This window comes from Drosophila ananassae, chromosome XR (genome assembly GCF_017639315.1).
Source record: "Drosophila ananassae strain 14024-0371.13 chromosome XR, ASM1763931v2, whole genome shotgun sequence".
Taxonomy (NCBI): domain Eukaryota; kingdom Metazoa; phylum Arthropoda; class Insecta; order Diptera; family Drosophilidae; genus Drosophila; species Drosophila ananassae.
In genome coordinates, this window is record NC_057932.1 from 20492382 (window position 1) to 20510701 (window position 18320).

Genomic DNA, 18320 nt, shown 5'->3' on the forward strand with positions numbered 1-18320 from the left:
TAAAGCTGAGACCATAATTGCATATTGCAAGCGAACTGAGGAAAATCTCAAAACTAAAGAAATTTTGAATGGAAAACGACATTTGACAAATCAGGAAACAGAAATTATAGAAGCAATTTCCAAAAGACGCCCATAAACGAAAATTCGACTGATCAAAAAATACAGAATAATAATTTCAATCGGAATCCCAATCCTTCCCTCCCCAACATCTAAAAAATTAAAAAAAAAATTTAAAACAAAAAAAAAGAGAAAGGAATCAAAAATCATATAAAAATTCTCAGTAATTCCCTTAATACAATTTCCATATCATTTGACTGCCACTGAAAAAAACTGGGTGTATATAATATATAGCCCTATACCTTCTTGGATTTCCTCAGAAATAAAACCCTCAAGACCCTCTCCCCTAAAATCCGAATGCGAATAAAGACTATATATCACCGCACACAGACGTGTATATAGCTACACTGGAAAACATCTTCTGGAACCTTAAAGATCTGCACTCTCTATATATATACATATATCTATTTACAGATACAGATACAGATTCAAACAGACACGGACATAATTTAATATTAATCTTAAGTCGGAAATAAAGCATTACCTCATACTTTAAAAACTTATGAAGACAGTTACCAGTAGAACACTCGAAATCTAAATCTAAATCTAAATCTATATATACATTTATATATATATATATTATATATATATATAAACATAAATATACAATATATACACGCATAAATTTAGGACATTTTTTTGTAGCAATCGAACTTAGGCTTTATGACAGAATAAAAAAAAAAAGAAAATAATAAAATAAAAAATCTATTTCATTTAAATATTTACCCAAGATTTCTTTGAGTGAAAATGAAAATATTTATATAAACTATTCTTTGCTCTTTGTAAAAATTTATGCACTGTAAAAAACCAGTAAGGCATATATAAAACATAAATATATATGGCGGAAAAATATAAGAAAATTGCTTGCTAAACACAAAAGTTTAAAAAGAACGAATGAAAAAACGCGCAAAAAAGTTTATCATAAAAAATAAAATAAAAAATTATATACAAACACAAGGACATTTTTACCCACACACGGACATACATACATTCTCTCACACACACACACACACACACACACACATATATATATATATTATTATATATATTATATATACACTGAAAAAAACGACGTTATTTATATATACGCCTACAGAAATATGCAAGAAATAAAAAAAAAAACTATTATATACAACAAGCAGAATATATATACAATACTTATTTACATTGCGTATTTTAGCGTTTTATTCAACATTGGAAAATAAACAAAAAAAAATAAAAAGAAAATCGTAGAAACGCTACAAAAGTGTTCTTTTAATAAAAAAATATTATATATATATATGAAATTTAAAGAAGAGCGAAAAAATAGGAAATTACAAATAAGCAACAGAAATATTTATACACGGAAATGCAACAGCATGTTGAAAGCTTAAAGAGAAGGTAAAAGAAAAATACAGAAAAAATAAAAAATCGAGAATAAAAATCAATATGTAATTGACTAACTAATTTTACAAAAAAAAAAACAGAAAAAAACGACAATTTTTTACCAATCGCTGTAAATATTTAGCCAACAAATGAAACGAAAAAAAAGAATCACACTTTTCTGGCGGGTTTTTCATCTTTATTTCCATCTGTTTTCATTTCATTTTGAAATATTTCGAAGTCCCTCTTTAAAAAAAATCGAGCCCCTTAAAAATGCAAAAGCTTTAATTCATTAAAACAGAAAACAACAACAGCAACCACACAGCGATGCTAAAGTGCTTTAAACACACACCAATTCACGCAAAAAAAATATACATTTCTCTTAAGTCTAAAAGAATAAAAATAAAACTTTATACAGAAAATCTGCCAAAAATCAAGCTAATAATAATAAAAATAAAAAGTAATTGAAAAAAAGCAAATGAATAATAATTGAAAATTTTCTCTTCAAAAAAAAAAAATAGCAACAAATTGTAAACAATGAAAATAATACAGAAACTAACTAATTATACACCTAAAATATTTACTAATAATAAAAAATAAATCGAAAAGGAGATCCGAGAAAGCAGAAGTTAAAAACAAAAAGCTTATTTTATATATTCAAACATACAACAACAATAAACATAAACCGAAATGACCATTTAAATGAAAATAAAAAATAAAAAATGATATATACGAACAGAAATACATATACACACACCCACTCTCATATATATATTTAGTATAAATATATACAAAATATACTTAAATGATTTTTAACGCGAGATCCTTTTCAACTTTTAATAGTTTTTCCAAAAACGGCCCGAAGGAAAAAGTGACAAAAATTAGCTGGCAGGCAGGGCGAGAGACGCGCATTATTATTAAACTTAATTTAATATGCAATATACTATATATATACACGCATTATGAATATAGTATATACATATACATATATCTACTATATTAAAAAAAATCGAAAATGAAAAAAAATATATATTAAAAAAGGATTAAGGGGAGAAAATTAAAATATACACAGCAAGAGCGAAACTTAAAATGAATACATTTTAACAAAAAAAAAAAAAAAACAAAAACAATGAAACGGAAAAAATATAAAAAAAAACACTCGAATAAAAAAAACAAAAGAGAAAACAGAAAAAAAAACATAAATATCTTTGTATTGTTTTTTAAAGGGTTGTATATTATTATATTATTTTTTAGGATTAAAGGGTGATTTTTAAAATTTTTAAATTACCAGTAATTAGTTTAATTAACTAAGAAATTCTGAGCTGCCGATTTATTTTCTATAACTTTTTTCTATAAACCTTTTAAATTTCAAGTTTTAAAAACTCAAAAATAATATAATTAGAGCTTGTATTTTTGTTGTGTTATTTACTTCTTTTATTTTATGTTTTCCCCAAAAAGTGTTACTTTTTAATAGCTTAAAACCTACATATAATTCTAATTTCGAAGACTGTCCTAGCTTTAATTAATAAATAAAAGAAACAGTTTAAATCTCCCTCGCTTAAGAAAAGTGTTGCCACACCGCTGCGTTGAGGGAAAAATGAGCCAGGGCGAGGCGTTAGGGTATTTCTGGTAGTGGCCTGCTCACGAGAGCGCTGAGCTAGGTGCCAGTGGGTGGGAGGGGAAAACTACATAAGAGCTGGTGGTCGGTGGGAAATGCGAACATATTTGAAAGCAGCAGCAATCAAGTGAAAAGCAAGGCCTGTCCAGCCCAGCTCAGCTCACAGCTCAGTGACATCCTTGCCGGCAATTTGCAAGCCAACCCAGAGATCTCCTGCCACCCAAAACAGGAAGTCCTCCGCAAAAATTTGAAAAGTGCGCGTAAAGTACGTAAATAAATTTCAAAAAAAAAAACAAAAAAAGATGCCTTTTGCAAATGAACAACTAAAGTCCGTGGCCAGCGAGCAGTTGACCAAATCGGAGACAATAAAGCTGCGCAACCAGCACATCGGGTGAGCATTATCCTTTATCCTTTATCTCTCATCCTTGTTACTAATCCGCCGCGTGTGCCTGCGACCTTGCCTTGAATTCGCTTTGGCTGTCAAGGTCACTTGGGCATCCCCCATCGCCCATCGCCCACCGCCCAGCCCAGTCAGCGTCGGCCCCACCCTCTTTCTGCTCCTCCTCCCGCCCGCTCTTGTTCTAGTTTGTTTTTGTATTTTTGGCTCTGTTGCCATCCCGCAAAAAAACAACAACAAGGCGAGAAATTGGCCGAAAAGTAGCGGCTTCCTATTTATTTTTGGCCTTTATTGATTATTTGTTTTGTTTGCTGTTTTTTTTTTTTTTAACGCCTGACAACAACATAAAACAATAATCTAAACAGCCACGAGTCCTGCAACATTTTTTAAATTATTTTCTCAATTTTAAATAATTAAAGAAAGAGGAAGGAAATTATTAGTTTCTTTTTTGAAAAAATTTTAAATGGTAAGAAGGATAAATCTTACAAAGCATAAAATCTAAAAAATATAAAAATAATTTCTTTTTTAAAAAGCCCAACCCAACTCCCAAAAATCACTATATTTTATTCCCCCAAGATCTTACGAGTTAAAATATATAATTTTTATCAAACAGGCGGCGGATGCTTTGTTTTCCGATTAGTTGGCTTAAAAGAAATTGTTGGCCCTTTTTGTTGTTAGTTGGCTAAGAGCCCAGGGCCCCGTTTAGTGGTATTATTCGGCGCTATAATACGTCATTAGGGCATTACGAGTTACTTTCTTGCCAGATAGGGCGACTCTTCCAGGCCGTTTGTCTAGTGTCTCGTGTCTAGTGCCTGCCCTTCCTTTGTTGCACTCCCATAACAATTACCAACTTTACAGCGCCTATTTAATAATACTTGCTGTTTTTTTCCAGACAAGCCTGCCAGCTGTTCTACCGCTCCGATCCCCTCAAAATCGTACGCGGCCAGGGCCAGTACATGTTCGACGAGGAGGGAACCCGATACCTGGACTGCATCAATAATGTGGCTCACGGTGAGTTAATTGCTGCCTTTTCCTATAAAAAATATTTCCACATTTCTGGTGAACAACTACTTATAGGAGTTTGCATTTCATTTAAATTTCAAAACATATTTTCTGGCCAGGATTGGGTTTCTCAGGGCTGCCAGATGCCAGGCTCTCTTTCTACTAAAATCTATTAATTTTAAATAATTAGTACAAGTTTAGGCCTCAAAACCCCAAAAATGATAGACTATCTGAGCTAATTGGCTCCATTTCGGGAACCGGGGCCTGATGATGTTGCCTCCGAGATATAGATTTCGACTCGAAAACCTATTTATACCCATTTCTGGACTAGAGGCTGATTAGCGAACGGCACACCTCCACCGAGGAGTGGATGCAAAGTGCAGGTTTGGTATCATAGGTAGTGCAAGTAGCCATAATTCCCGATCATTTGGCAACAAGTTCAAGGCCCAACGGTATAGATACGGTAGATATAGAGAGCCAGACGTCGAGGGCATGTTCAGGCCCCGATTGGTGACTGAGTCAGCTCTATGGGGTCTGCGGTCTGAGGTCTGGGCTCTGGAGAGCTCCACGTCCCTATTGGCTTATCAAAAAAAAAAAAAAAGCAAAAAATAACAAATGTACAACGATGATTTAAATTTTAGATGCTGCCCCCGGAATTCGGATCCGGCCCCTTGGATCTGATTTCGGTATTTCGGGCCCCGGTTGAGTTTCGGGCCCCGGGACTACAAGTGCAATAACTGGCGATTAAAAAATAACAAAAAAGCACAAGTGTCATCCCGACAATAACAATAATAATAATTCTACGGTGGCACTTACGTATAAAATATACAAATCGCATCATGTTTATATATGATTTGTCGCATATAGTATAGGGCACATAGTACTATGATACTATATCTCCTCCCTGGGGGGTGCCTAGCCGTATCATCTTTATCATCAAAAAAATGAAAACAAAAAAACAACAAAGATTGACGTCGCGCCTGGCGACCAATTTGCCAATTTGCTGATTTTGTACAAAAATCTGGGAACTCATTTTATTTTTTATTTTTGTATTTGATTTGATTATTTTTTATTTTTAAAGCCTACCTCCCATAACAAAATTTTCCACTTACAATGGAATTTTTTCACAATTCGCAATTGTATTTAAAAATCGACTTCTTCTTTGAAATAAAGTTAAAAAAATATATATTAAAAATCAAACAAATATTTTACATAAAATTACAAACTATCTTTTCCAAATATTTATCATTAAACTTTAGTCTAAATTTAAAGCCTTTTGTTAGTTATTTTCCCTTTCTTCACTTTTAGTCTATTAATTATCCAATTTAATTTTGATTATTTATTTATAAATTTAATTTAAATTTATTTAGCCATTTCTATGTTTCTTTATAAATATTTATTTTTGATAAGAAGGCCATTGGCTTTGCGAATGTAATCATGATGTGCCTATATTCATAATGACTCTTTTGTTATACCCTTGCAGAGGGTATTATAATTTTGGTCAAAAGTGTGCAACGCAGTGAAGGAGACATCTCCGACCCTATAAAGTATATATATTCCTGATCAGGATCACCTCCTGAGTCGATATGAGCATGTCCGTCTGTCCGTCTGTCCGTCTGTCCGTCGGTCCGTCTGTCCGTCTGTCCGTCTGTCCGTCTGTCTGTTTCTACGCAAACTAGTCTCTCAGTTTTAAAGCTATCGAGTTGAAACTTTGCACACACCCTTCTTTCCTTTGCAGGCAGTATATAAGTCGGAACGGCCGGGATCGGTCGACTATATCCTATAGCTGCCATATAACTGATTGATCGGAAATGCCATAACTTTGGTGTTTTTTAAGTTAGAGGGTTGGGAGTTTCTACACATGTTATATTTGACCAGAATATCTTATGTACAAAATTTCGTAAGGATCGGCCGACTATATCCTATAGCTGTCATAGAACGATCGAAATTGGCATAACTTTGGTGTTTTTTAAGTTAGAAAGATGGGATTTGGTAGAGATTCTATTTTGGGAAAAACAATCTGATTTGTCGAATTTCATAAGGATCGGCCAACTATATCCTATAGCTGCCATATAACTGATTTATCGGAAATGCTATAACTTCGTTGTTTTTCAAGTTAGAAGGATGGGACTTTCTGTGCATTCTAATTTGGGCCAACTTATATGATCTGCTAAATGTCATCAGGATCGGCCGTCTATATCCTATAGCTGTCATATAACTGATTGATCGGAAATGCTATAACTTCGTTGTTTTTCAAGTTAGAAGGATGGGAGTTTCAATGGATTCCTCTTTTGGCAAAAAAATTCGATTTTCCAAGTTTCATAAGGATCGGCCAACTATATACGATCCGCTATATATCTAATAATATAAGATGGGTGGCGCCACCTAGCGGACTGCGACTCAGCTGCAAGGGTATATAAACTTCGGCTCCGCCCGAAGTTAGCTTTCCTTTCTTGTTTTTTTTTTAAATAGTTTATTTAAATAGATTATATTTCGGTGTCACTAGGTGCGAAATTTGTTTACAGTGCCTCGAATCAGTCGAATCAGTTTGCTGATTATTATTTGCTATTTTTAAAGCCAAGATGAGCCCTTTTCCAGGGGTTACTGTTGCAGGGGTACTCTGCAATCTCTAGATCACCCCCAGGGACTTCTAATCGGAGACACACTCCATAACCCACTTAATAACTGCCATAATAGTTGGTCCACTTTGGAATTGGATCGTGCGATTGATGATTCCCCCTTAGTGCTTATGTAATGCCCCTCATATAAGACCCATCAATAACAGTGTGTGGATCTGGCAATCTATAATAAAACCCAAGGAGCCCAGAACACAGAGCCACACAGAAAATAGAACCACCGAACGTGATAAGAGGAGTGCACGTGTTGACGAGATCGTTGGCAATAACAAGTTGTTGTTATTTTCCTAGTTTTTATAATAACTTAAGGAACCACGTTCCGTATAATCTCGTGCTACTTTTTCCATAGAGTGCCGTACCGGGGCTTATCAGTGCCTCCTCCTCCTCCTCCCGGGGAAGTCAGAAAAACATGTGAACGTCTCGTGCCGAATGGAAATGTACTCGAGATATAGGCCCTCTCTCTCAAAACAGGAGGTAGTTGGGGGGTACAGTCTATTTGTCCGCTTGTCCGCTTGTCCGCTTGTCCACTTGTCCGTCTGTCCTCTTGTCCGTAGTCTAGTTTCAATATTTGTCGGACTACACCCGGCGATCTGAGCAATCAGCTGTGCCACTCAGCACACATTGCGAGTGGAAAATTCTGTTGAGATAATCGGAAAAACACTTCGGAGGCGCTCAGAGGAAAAGTCAAACAAATGATATAAAATAGGGGCCACAGAAGCAGTTGCGAAAAGTTAATTGATAATTAATTTGGAAAATAAAAAGCTAAAACTAGACAATATTTGGGTTGAAGATAAATTCAAACAGCAACATTGTAGGAACTATTTTGCACTCAACTTTCGGTTATCAAGAGAGCCCTGTGAGCCCTACAAGTGGGTTGATAACGTCTAGTATTAAAAATAAAAAAATAGAAAAAAGTCTCTTGATTATAGCTTCTTTATTGTAGAGCCTGTTGGGTAAGATCAGTTCTTAGTTGCCGCCAGCACAACTGTACTCTTGCCATCGACATCGACAGTCGACATAACCCCTCCCGGGGAAACTCCGCCATGGTCACTCCCCATTCCCCCGCTTTGGAGCCTTATGGCACTAAAAAAAAAGTGATATCACAGAAAACTAGAAACGTGAAGGCATCGCGTGTACTTCACGTGATCCGTAGTGCCAGTCTCTGTGCCTTATCATCCGGAGGAGGCCAACGACTACGACTACGACGCCGACCGCAATAAATCCGTGACAGAATTAGAAGCACAATCGGCGTCGAGTAGTTGACCCCCAAACGTTGGAAGCAATGAGGGCCGGAATGGTGGCAGTCCGCGGGGTATACGGCGGACTTATCGCTCATCCGTCGGGGCCTACTCACGCCGCCGATGATGATGATGGGCTGATGATGACGAGTGCCCACAATACGGACCCGGGCCTGTCTGTGGGTGTTTTCTATTCGGGTCTCTTGATGCGCAAACGGTGCGATAATCAAACAGACGGACAAGCGGACAAGCGGACAGGCGGACAGGCGGACATACGGACAGAGGGGCAATTGAACGGACAGCGTAAAATCACGTGCCTGATTGGGTTTTATTTTTGGTCAGGCCTCTCGAGAAGTGAGATTCCTAATCTCGAAGCTAATCACCAAACTTAGGACTCCAAAAATAGGTTTCTGGTAGTCGTGGGTGGGTCTTTTTGATCCATACTCCCCCTATTATTCCACTAATTTGTGTTATTCTCTTCCTTCCGCAGTGGGTCACTGTCATCCGGAGGTGGTGCGTGCTGGGGCCCTCCAGATGGCCACCATTTCCACCAACAACCGCTTCCTCCACGACGAACTAGTCCAGTGCGCCAGGACCCTGACCAGCAAGATGCCGGAGCCGCTCTCCGTCTGTTTCTTCGTCAACTCCGGGTCGGAGGCCAACGATCTGGCCCTGCGCCTGGCCAGGAACTTCACCAAGCGCCAGGATGTCATCACTCTGGACCAGTAAGTCCACTTCATTCCTATTTTATAACCGCAAGCTGACTCCCTTTTTCCTGCAGTGCCTATCATGGACACTTGCAGTCGGTAATGGAGGTGTCGCCCTACAAATTCAACCAGCCCGGAGGCGAAAAGAAGCCCGACTACGTCCACGTGGCCCCCTGCCCGGACGTCTACGGCGGCCAGTTCACGGACAAGATGCATCCGGACGCGGATATGGGCGCCCTGTATGCCCGGCCCATCGAGGAGATCTGCGAGAGGCAGCTGGCCAAGGGCGAGGGCGTGGCCGCCTTCATTGCCGAGAGCCTCCAGAGCTGCGGCGGACAGATCCTGCCCCCGGCCGGCTACTTCCAGGCCGTCTACGAGGCGGTGCGTTCCGCCGGAGGCGTCTGCATCGCCGACGAGGTGCAGGTGGGATTCGGCCGGGTGGGCAGCCACTACTGGGCGTTCGAGACACAGGGCGTTGTCCCCGACATCGTGAGCGTGGCCAAGCCGATGGGCAACGGACATCCTGTGGGTGCGGTGGTCACCACGCCGGAGATCGCTCAGGCCTTCCACGCCACCGGAGTGGCCTACTTTAATACGTACGGCGGAAATCCAGTGTCATGTGCCATCGCCAATGCCGTGATGCGGATCATCGACGAGGAGAACCTGCAGCAGAAGGCCCACGTCCTGGGCGACTACCTGATCCGGGAGTGCAACCGTCTCAAGCAGGACTTCGAGTGCATCGGGGATGTGCGAGGTGCGGGTCTGTTTGTCGGTATCGAACTGGTCCGGGAGAGGGAGGCCCGTACTCCGGACAAGAAGTCCGCCCACTGGGTGGTCAACCGGATGAAGCAGCTCCACCACGTCCTTGTCTCCTCCGACGGCCCCAACGACAACGTCATCAAGCTAAAACCGCCCATGTGCTTCAACCGGGAGAACGCCGATGAGTTCCTGCTGGCGTTCCGGGAGTGCCTCACCACCCTGATGCAGGATCGTCTGGCCAGCGCGGCCATGGCCAGTGCCACCACCACCACCAATGGCGTGATAGCCACCGCCGCCGAGACTCTGGCAAATAAAACGAAACTCTTCGAGCGCCAGGATCGTCTCATCAAGTCTGTCTGAGGCAGTGCATCCAGCTGGTCCTCCAGATCCAGCATCTCCTCCAGCATCTCCTCCTCATCCTCCTCCTCTGTTTCCGCTGCTCCAGGGCACAAAATAGCTTTAGCCACCAAGGACATTTAAATTATTCCAAAGCAACCCCATCCTTATCCATATCCTTAATTCTAAATTCCTCACTTTTTTAAAGATTTAATTTCATTAATTTTTTTTTGTTAATTCTAAGTCATAGGGTTGTTGAAAATTCAATATTATTTTAGGCTAACAGTCCCAACTACATCCCATTATCCGCATCTGATATATACACTGAAAAAAACTATATATAGAGAACACTATGTAGAGCTTATATAACCACTATTCGTTCGTCAATTATCTTCTAGTATCTAGAAACTTAGGGAAGTCCCAAACGAATTTCTTCCATTGTTATAACAGATTATACATAAATATATATATATATACATTTTTTTTTTGATAAATTAAGTACAAAATGTTGAAAATGTTATTAAAATGTTATGTATATTTTTTTAACTGCAATTTAATGGGTGTTTTTTTGGGGGTTTCTTAAATATAAACTTGGAATTTGGAGTCTGAAAGGGGGGCCTTTGGAATAAAGACTTAGTTTTTAGAAGGTTTAGATTAGATTTAAAGGTTAGATTTAAATAATTTAAATAACAGTAGTCTATTCGAAAATAGCAGATTGTTTTTGAAAAGTATTGAAATTAAAAAAAAAATATTTTAAAGTTAAATGATCTTTAAATATTTAAAAGTTCAGCCTAAAAATAATGAAAATAGATAAGAAAATATTAAATATTAAAGCTAAAAACTCAGAAGCACTCAAAATAAGTCATTTAGTCAGTTCCACAACCAAAAAAACTAAAAACAAAAGCCTCAAAGTATGTTATATATTTTTTATTACTGATTTCTGATTATCTTTATAGATCTTGTAGACATATCTAGGAAATACATTTAAGCCAAACCATTTAACATTTAAATTAAATTTAACAATTAACATAAAAGCGCAGCGAATTGAAGCTATTTACGACACAGGTCATGCATGCGGATCATCGCCTGGGAAGCGTCCGCCGTACTGTCCGGCCGGACAGTCCGGAGGGGCAGTGTCCTCAAATTCTGCCACCAGGATGTCCGGTACTCCGATCCTTTGTCGTCCTCCCTCCAGCGAGTGTACCGTGCTTGCCTGTGGAATGGTGAATTTTTGTTAGTTCTTAAGTCCTTTGGTCCTTCTAGCCAAGTCCCTGATCCTTAAACCCCTTAACCCTAATCCCCAAAACCCGTAAAACCCAGTCTACCTATTTAACTCACTCTCGGGGTATCGAGCAGCAGTTCGGTGGCCATGGGGTCGTCCCTCGACTGTCGGGAGCGCATGAATCGCTGGAACACGTTCGGAGCAGCCATGCCGGCAGGCGGTTGACTCGCCGGCTCCTCGGATCCGTAGCCCTGCTCCGGGGCAAACTCCACGACAGCGGAGGACTCGGTGGCTTTGGGATCGGCGCGGGCGAGCGTCGCCAACGGATTCTGGAAGTGCAGGTTAATGTTGAGATCCCTGTGACCGCGTCGCCGGTACTGGAAGTACATGTACCCGAGTCCGGCCACCAGGGATCCGATTGCCAGGATGAGCAGGGCCAGCCACCAGTGGAAGGACGTTCCCTGGTTATCGGATGAGGAAGGGGACGACTCGGAGGCAGAGTACTTGGACTCCAGGAAGACTTCATTGCCGGAGCCATGGGGACAGTGCTCGCCCTCGGCCACCTTCTGGTGGCCACACATGCACTCGTAGCCGTAGTCCGCCTGGATGCACATACCCCGGCAGTGGGCGTGGACGCAGGGATGGGCAGCGGGCTGGGGCTGGCGGGAGGCGGCGGCCACCACCACATCCTGGGCATTCAGGACGTTCAGATTGATGAAGTTGCAGACGCGGGAGCCGTACATCCGACAGCGCACCGCCTCCTTGGCGCCCAGATTGACGAGGTAGACGTGGTTCTCGAAGACACTCAGGCCGGAGGGCTGGAGCAGGGCGTTCGACTTCTGGAGCATCACCTCCGGCCGCCTCTGAGGCCCGTTCCGCGGCCTGTACGGCATCCGCTCCAATGTGCGGGTGTGCAGGTCCACGAAGTAGAGCAGCTGCTGGTGGGGATCGGTGGTCAGGGCGGAGACATAGCTGTCGCTGCGCTGGAGGAGCAACTCGTGGCGACTGCCGTCCAGCCGGGACATGTGCAGCTCCGACTGGGAGTGGCCCAGGCTCTCGGATCGCAGGGCCACATAGAAGAGCCGGGAATGATAGCCATCGACGGCCAGGTGCTTGAGATGCCGCGGGCTCTTCACCTTCACGATCCGTCCGCACATGCCCGCCTCGAAGCTGCAGACCTGGACCTCCAGGGCGCCACTGCCCCCGCTCAGGATGTACACATTTCCGGTGGCCCAGTCGAGGGAGAGCTTGGTGGGTGCGTCCACGGCCAGACCACGGATGCGTTGCTTGTTCTTCAGGTCGATCTGGTAGAGGAGGCCATCCTCCTCGGAGGAGAAGTAGCCCACCTGCCGCTTCACGTCCACGTCGAAGCCGGAGATGCGCGAGTCGTTGGCCGACCAGGCCACCTCCAGCATCACCGGCTGCTCCGTCATGTTCCTCACCTCGTTGTAGCTGGTGAAGAGCAGGGCGGAGGCGGCGTGGAGGCTCTTGCAGCTGACCCTGTCCTGGCGCAGCATGAAGTCGGCATGGCACTGGCACTGGTACGAGCCGAGGGTGTTCTCGCAGAGCTGGGCGCACGGCTGCTGCTCCTGGCACTCGTCCACGTCCACACAGCTGCGCTGATCGCCGTCCAGGCGGTAGCCGTCGTGGCAGGAGCATATGGCGCCGGAGGGCGTGGCCCGGCACTTGTGCTGGCAGGAGCTCTTGGAGCAGGCAGTGGTGCACTGGGGGCCCTCGTCCATTCCGTTGGAGCAGTCGGGGAAGCCGTTGCACACCCGGGACATGTCCACGCACTCCTGCCCATCCCGGCAGTCGAACAAGCTGGCCCGGCACGGCCTGCCCGAGGGACTGGCCTCCGGTCGGATGCCCTCCGTCTGGTTGCGGTTCTTGATCACCAGTTCGCAGGCCAGTTCGTCGGATCCGTCAGTGCAGTCACGGTCGCCGTCGCAGCGGAACTCCCGCCGGATGCACTGGCCACCGGACCGGCACTGGAACTCCTCAATTCCGCACATGTCGCCGCAGTCCGCCTCGTCCTCGCCGCGCGGGCACTCGGCCGTCCCATTGCATCGCGTCCTTCCCGGCAGGCAGATCCTCGGATTGCTGGTGCACTGGAACTTCTCCGCGGGACAGGATAGGTTCGACTTGGCCTCGTCGCTGCAGTTCAGTTCGTCGGAGCCATCGCCGCAGTCGTTGTGCCCGTTGCAGATGAGCTTCTTGTCCAGGCACTGGCCCAGCAGGCAGCGATGCATCTCCGGCGGGCAGCTGCGTCGTCCGCACTTGTCGTGCTCGTCCGAGCCGTCGCTGCAGTCGATCTTCCCGTCGCACTCCCACCCGGCCGGCAGGCAGGAGCCGCTGCTGCACCGGAACATCCCCTCCTCGCACCCCACGGCCGAGTCGCCGCAGTGCATCTCGTCCGAGTCGTCGCCGCAGTCGTTCATCCCGTCGCACCGCAGACTGGCGTCCACGCACTTGCCGTTGTCGCAGGCGTGCTGGTGGGCGTGGCACTTCTTGGTCTTGTCTGGAATGATACAGAAGATCTGTTAATCTACTAATCTCTTGGACTCGAATCCTCTTCAAAGACTCACCGAACTTCTCGCAGTGCTGTTCGTCGGACTGGTCCTGGCAGTCCTTGCGGCCGTCGCAGCGCCGCTCCTTGTCGACGCACTGGTCGCCACTGTGGCAGGCGAACTGCCGCCCCGAGCACATCACCTTCGTCCGCCGGCGGTGCTCCTCGTCGCAGTCCGTCTCGTCGGAGCTGTCCAGGCAGTCCCGGTGGCCGTTGCACCGATGGGCCATCGTCAGGCACTCGCCGCTCCCGCACCGGAACTCGCAGTCCAGGGCCTCCATGCAGGTGCGATTGCCGGCATCTCGGAACACGAAGCCCGCCGGACAGAGGCAGACGGTGTGGTAGGCGCCCTCGCCCACACAGATGTGGGAGCAGCCGCCGTTCTGCTGCTGGCAGGGATGGGAGTCCCTGGGGGGCAAGGAACTGGCGGCCAGGGGAATCATACGGGGGGCCGATACGGGCCCATCCTTGGGCTCAACGTTGATCCGCTTGCGGGGACCCAGGTTGTTCTTGTGCGCCCAGTAGATGCCATTGGAGTTCATCTCGCTCCAAAACAGGTCCTGCTGGACGAGGGCCAGGGCGTAGGGACGCCGCAGCTTGCCGCGGAAGATCTGCGGCTGGACCGTCCGGTAGTCCGTGTAGCTGATCCGGCCCAGGTCGCTGTCCGACCAGAAGAGAGTGTGCGTTTCCGGGTCCACGGCCAGCTTGAAGTCGTCGTCGCCCAGGTCGTCCTCCACCACATGCACCTGCTCGCCCTTGCCGCTCAGCGGGATCCGGTCTATGTGGCTGCGCCTCCGGGACTTGAGGAGCACGTACAGGTGACCCTCGCCGGGTACAACGGCCAGGCCCACGGGCCACTCTTGGCCGGGGAAGAGACGGATCAGCGCCCGTTCCCGGGTCTGGAGGGAGAGCAGCTCCACCACGCCCTTCTCCGCATCCGCCCAGTAGATATTCCGGCTGAGATGGTCGAAGGCCAGGGCACTGACATTGCCCAGGTTGCTGACCAGGCGCTCCATGTACTTCACCGCCGGATGGTACTCGAAGATGATCCGCTGCCTGTTGTCCGCGATGATGAGGCTTCCGTTCACCGGATTGAAGACCATCTCGTCGATGAACCCGTCCAGGACGTGCGAGGCGCTGACCGAGTGCCGGCCAAAGGCCGTGTGCTCGATCTCTAGGAGGACGCGCTGCATTCCGATGAACAGTCGCTGGCGCTTCTCCGTCCGGATGCAGCGCTGCTGGTCGGCCGCCAGCCGCATCCCGTCCGGGCAGGCGCAGCTGTGCCCGCCCGCCTCCGGCTCGGCCAGGAGGCAGAAGTGGGAGCAGCTGGCCGTCTGGCAGCCGTGCGAGGACTGCGGCTGCTTGGCCGGATGGTAGACGTGTACGGCGTAGATGGTGCGATCCTTGGCCAGGACGCGGTGTCCCTTGCCGGTGAACTTGTGGCACGAGTGGACGCTCTTGGTGACCCAGTCGGACCAGAACAGCTGGTCCTCGAACAGGGCCAGCCCGTAGGGATGCTTCAGGACGCCGTCGAGGATGGTGCGCCGGCCGGAGCCGTCTATCCGGACGGTCTGGACGCTGCCCAGCTTGGCGTCCACCCAGTAGATCCTGCCCTGCTGCTGGTGCATGTCCAGGGCGATGCCGTTCGGCCAGTGGATGTTGTCGCTGACAATCGGCCGGGAGCGAGTCCCGTCCATGGAGGCCCTGGCTATCATCGGGCGGACGCCCCAGTCCGTCCAGAACATGAGACCCCGCTGGGGCCATAGGGCGAGGGAGCGCGGCTGGTGGACGTCCTGGGTGACCAGGACGGCGCAGTTGAGTCCGTCATGGGAGCACACGGCAATGTGCCGCATGGCGTTGTCCGAGAAGTAGATGTTCTGGGTCAGCCAGTCCACGGCCAGGTCCTCGGGCGCATCCAGTCCGGAGGTCAGGAGAGTCTCCGCCTGGGAGCCATCGCCCTTCGCCCGCACCAGGCTCTCGGCCTCGTTCTGGATGTTCGTCCAGTAGATGTGACTGCCGTCGTAGGCCACGCCGATCACTTTGGTCAGGTTGCCGGCCACCAGGAAGACATGGTTCCGGTCGTTGTCCTCCTGCAGGTGCATGCCCATCACCGTCATCTGGGTCGTGTAGAGGAGCAGTGGCGCCTGGTCCGTCGAGGAAGAGGTTGCCATGGCCCGGCACGTCCTGTTGTCCCTGGCCAGGTGGTAGCCCTCGTCGCAGACGCACTGGAATCCTCCGCTCTGGTTCTCGCACTTCTGACTGCACACGTCCCTCTGCTCCTGCTCGCTCTCCTGGCACTCGTCGATGTCCACGCACTTGTCCTCGAACTTGGCCTGCCGGAAGCCCACCGGACAGTGGCACTCGGCTCCTCCGCTGGGCATCATGTGGCAGGTGGCGTTCGGGGGACACTTCTTCGTCTTGCAGTCCGGTGGCGAGTGGCATCCTTCCGCCTCGTCGCTGTCATCGGAGCAGTCCCGGTGCCCATCGCAGGCGTCGCTCAGGGGCAGGCAGGCCTCCTTGTTCCGGCACATGAACTTCCCCATCTGCGGCTGGCACAGGTTTTCTGTCGGGGGAGTAGAACCGGGGTTAGGTCTTGGGAAAAATATTTCAAATTTTGAAAACTATTTTAAGAAATTTCTTTTTTTGTGGTGGAGGTGGTGTTTAAATGAAAGACCCTTCCTGGAAAAGGCTACCCTACGGACTTACCGCAACCCTTCTCATCGCTCCCGTCGCCGCAGTCGTCGTGGCCGTCGCAGAGCCACTGCCTCCGCCTCAGACACCGTCCATTGGGACAGAGATGGCCCTCCGGGGGGCAGTTGGCCTCCGTTTTCTGGCGCTCGCAGCCGGCCAGCTCGTCGGATCGGTCCGAACAGTCCGCCCGGCCGTCGCACATCAGTTCCAGGGGCAGGCAGGTGCGGTCCTGCTGGCAGGTCCACTCCGAGCTGGAGCAGTTGCGCCGCCGCTGGGGGAACAGGGTCCGGCCGGGACAGTTGAGCTCATCCTCGCCGCCAGGACAGTTGTCGATGCCGTTGCACATTAGTTCCGCTGCCAGGCAGGCGCCGTGTGGCGGGGCACACGGGAACCAATGTGGCTCTCGGCACAGTCGGTAGTCTGGAAGGGATTACCAATCGTATCATACGCTGGAGGGGATTAGGAAGAAGAGGGGGCCTTACCGCAGTCCAATTCGTCTGTGCCGTCCTTGCAGTCTCCATGTCCGTCGCACATCTTCGCCAGTAAGATGCAGCCGCCATCTCTGCACCGGAATTGTCCTGCCTCGCATGTCCCCGCGTCCTGTGATCCCGCCGCGGTGGCAAGAATCGCACCGCATAGTAGTAGCATCGCTGCCACACATCCATGCCCGACTCCGCATCCGTGTCCATATCCATTCTGAGCGATCCTGGGCGACTTGGCCAGATGGCGAGCGCGTGTCTGGTTGGCAATGGAGGTTAGGTTGAATCTCTGGCCGCCGCCGGCTCTCATCTTGGGTCCCGGCCCTGCGATCTCCTCCTGGCTCTCCAGTGAGTGGAAGTGCTCCTCCACCCGCGGGAACATTCAACGCAAATACACTGAGATTAAAACGCCACAAATACCACGCAAAATACACGGAAAAAAAAACGGGCAACAAAAAAGGGAAAAACGTGGACAAATCACGGCTAGCAGCTTGGGAAGCTGAAAGCTAATTGAAAGAGTTCAAGGTTCTCGCAGAAGGTTCCCGCCCAGATCGGCCCTGGAAGGCCACCGTTAGGGCCCTTCGGCTACTTTTCAAATATATACCTTATGGCGCTAAAAAGCTTAACTCGCAGCTGGCCACTCTATAGCTCCATTATGGTCACTTTAATTGTAAAGCTTTCTATTTTATTTGAATTTTAAACGAGTTTTTGATTTAAAGAGCTTCAGAAAATCATTTTTTGGTTGATTTGTTAAGTTAGTGACTATTTTTAACCTTTTTTATTTAAAGCTTTGTTATTTTTCTTAATAGTTACATAAATATACAAAATATCAGACTTTGAAAAGTTCAAAAAAGCTGTTTTTCAAATCTGATTAGTTGAAACAATAAAAGCTACTAATTTTTCAAATAATTGAACAATTTGGTCTAGTTTTTAAGGCTGTTAAGTGGTTAAGATTCAGATCTCTTAAGTTTTTCAATATTTCTATCAAAATATTTTCTTCAAAATATTCAAAAACATTTTTAAAAAAATGTTAATTGCTGGTTTCTTTTCTTCAAAATCAATGCAAATTCTTTAAAAAATTTCTTCCAGTGCAAAACGATATCAAAAGCTGATCTATTTAAATAAAACGAAAGTCCATCATATTGTAGAGTTTGTTTTGGAATTTCAGAAAAGGACCGAGGTGAGAACTG

General features: G+C 46.8%; 2 protein-coding genes across 2 annotated transcripts; one reads left to right on the plus strand and one right to left on the minus strand.

Annotated features, from left to right (window-relative positions):
- Positions 1–3158: 3158 nt before the first annotated feature.
- On the plus strand, positions 3159–10724 carry LOC6501826 (alanine--glyoxylate aminotransferase 2-like). Its single transcript, XM_001966818.4, has 4 exons — positions 3159–3488; positions 4387–4505; positions 8861–9095; positions 9152–10724. Exons 1-4 carry the CDS (start codon positions 3400–3402, stop codon positions 10194–10196), a joined length of 1488 nt encoding a protein of 495 aa, XP_001966854.1. The 5' UTR covers positions 3159–3399; the 3' UTR covers positions 10197–10724.
- Positions 10725–11084: 360 nt separating this feature from the next.
- On the minus strand, positions 11085–17657 carry LOC6502005 (putative vitellogenin receptor). Its single transcript, XM_001966817.4, has 5 exons — positions 17134–17657; positions 16667–17071; positions 13980–16523; positions 11511–13912; positions 11085–11385 (listed from the first exon to the last, which is right to left on the minus strand). Exons 1-5 carry the CDS (start codon positions 17510–17512, stop codon positions 11239–11241), a joined length of 5877 nt encoding a protein of 1958 aa, XP_001966853.2. The 5' UTR covers positions 17513–17657; the 3' UTR covers positions 11085–11238.
- Positions 17658–18320: the final 663 nt, after the last annotated feature.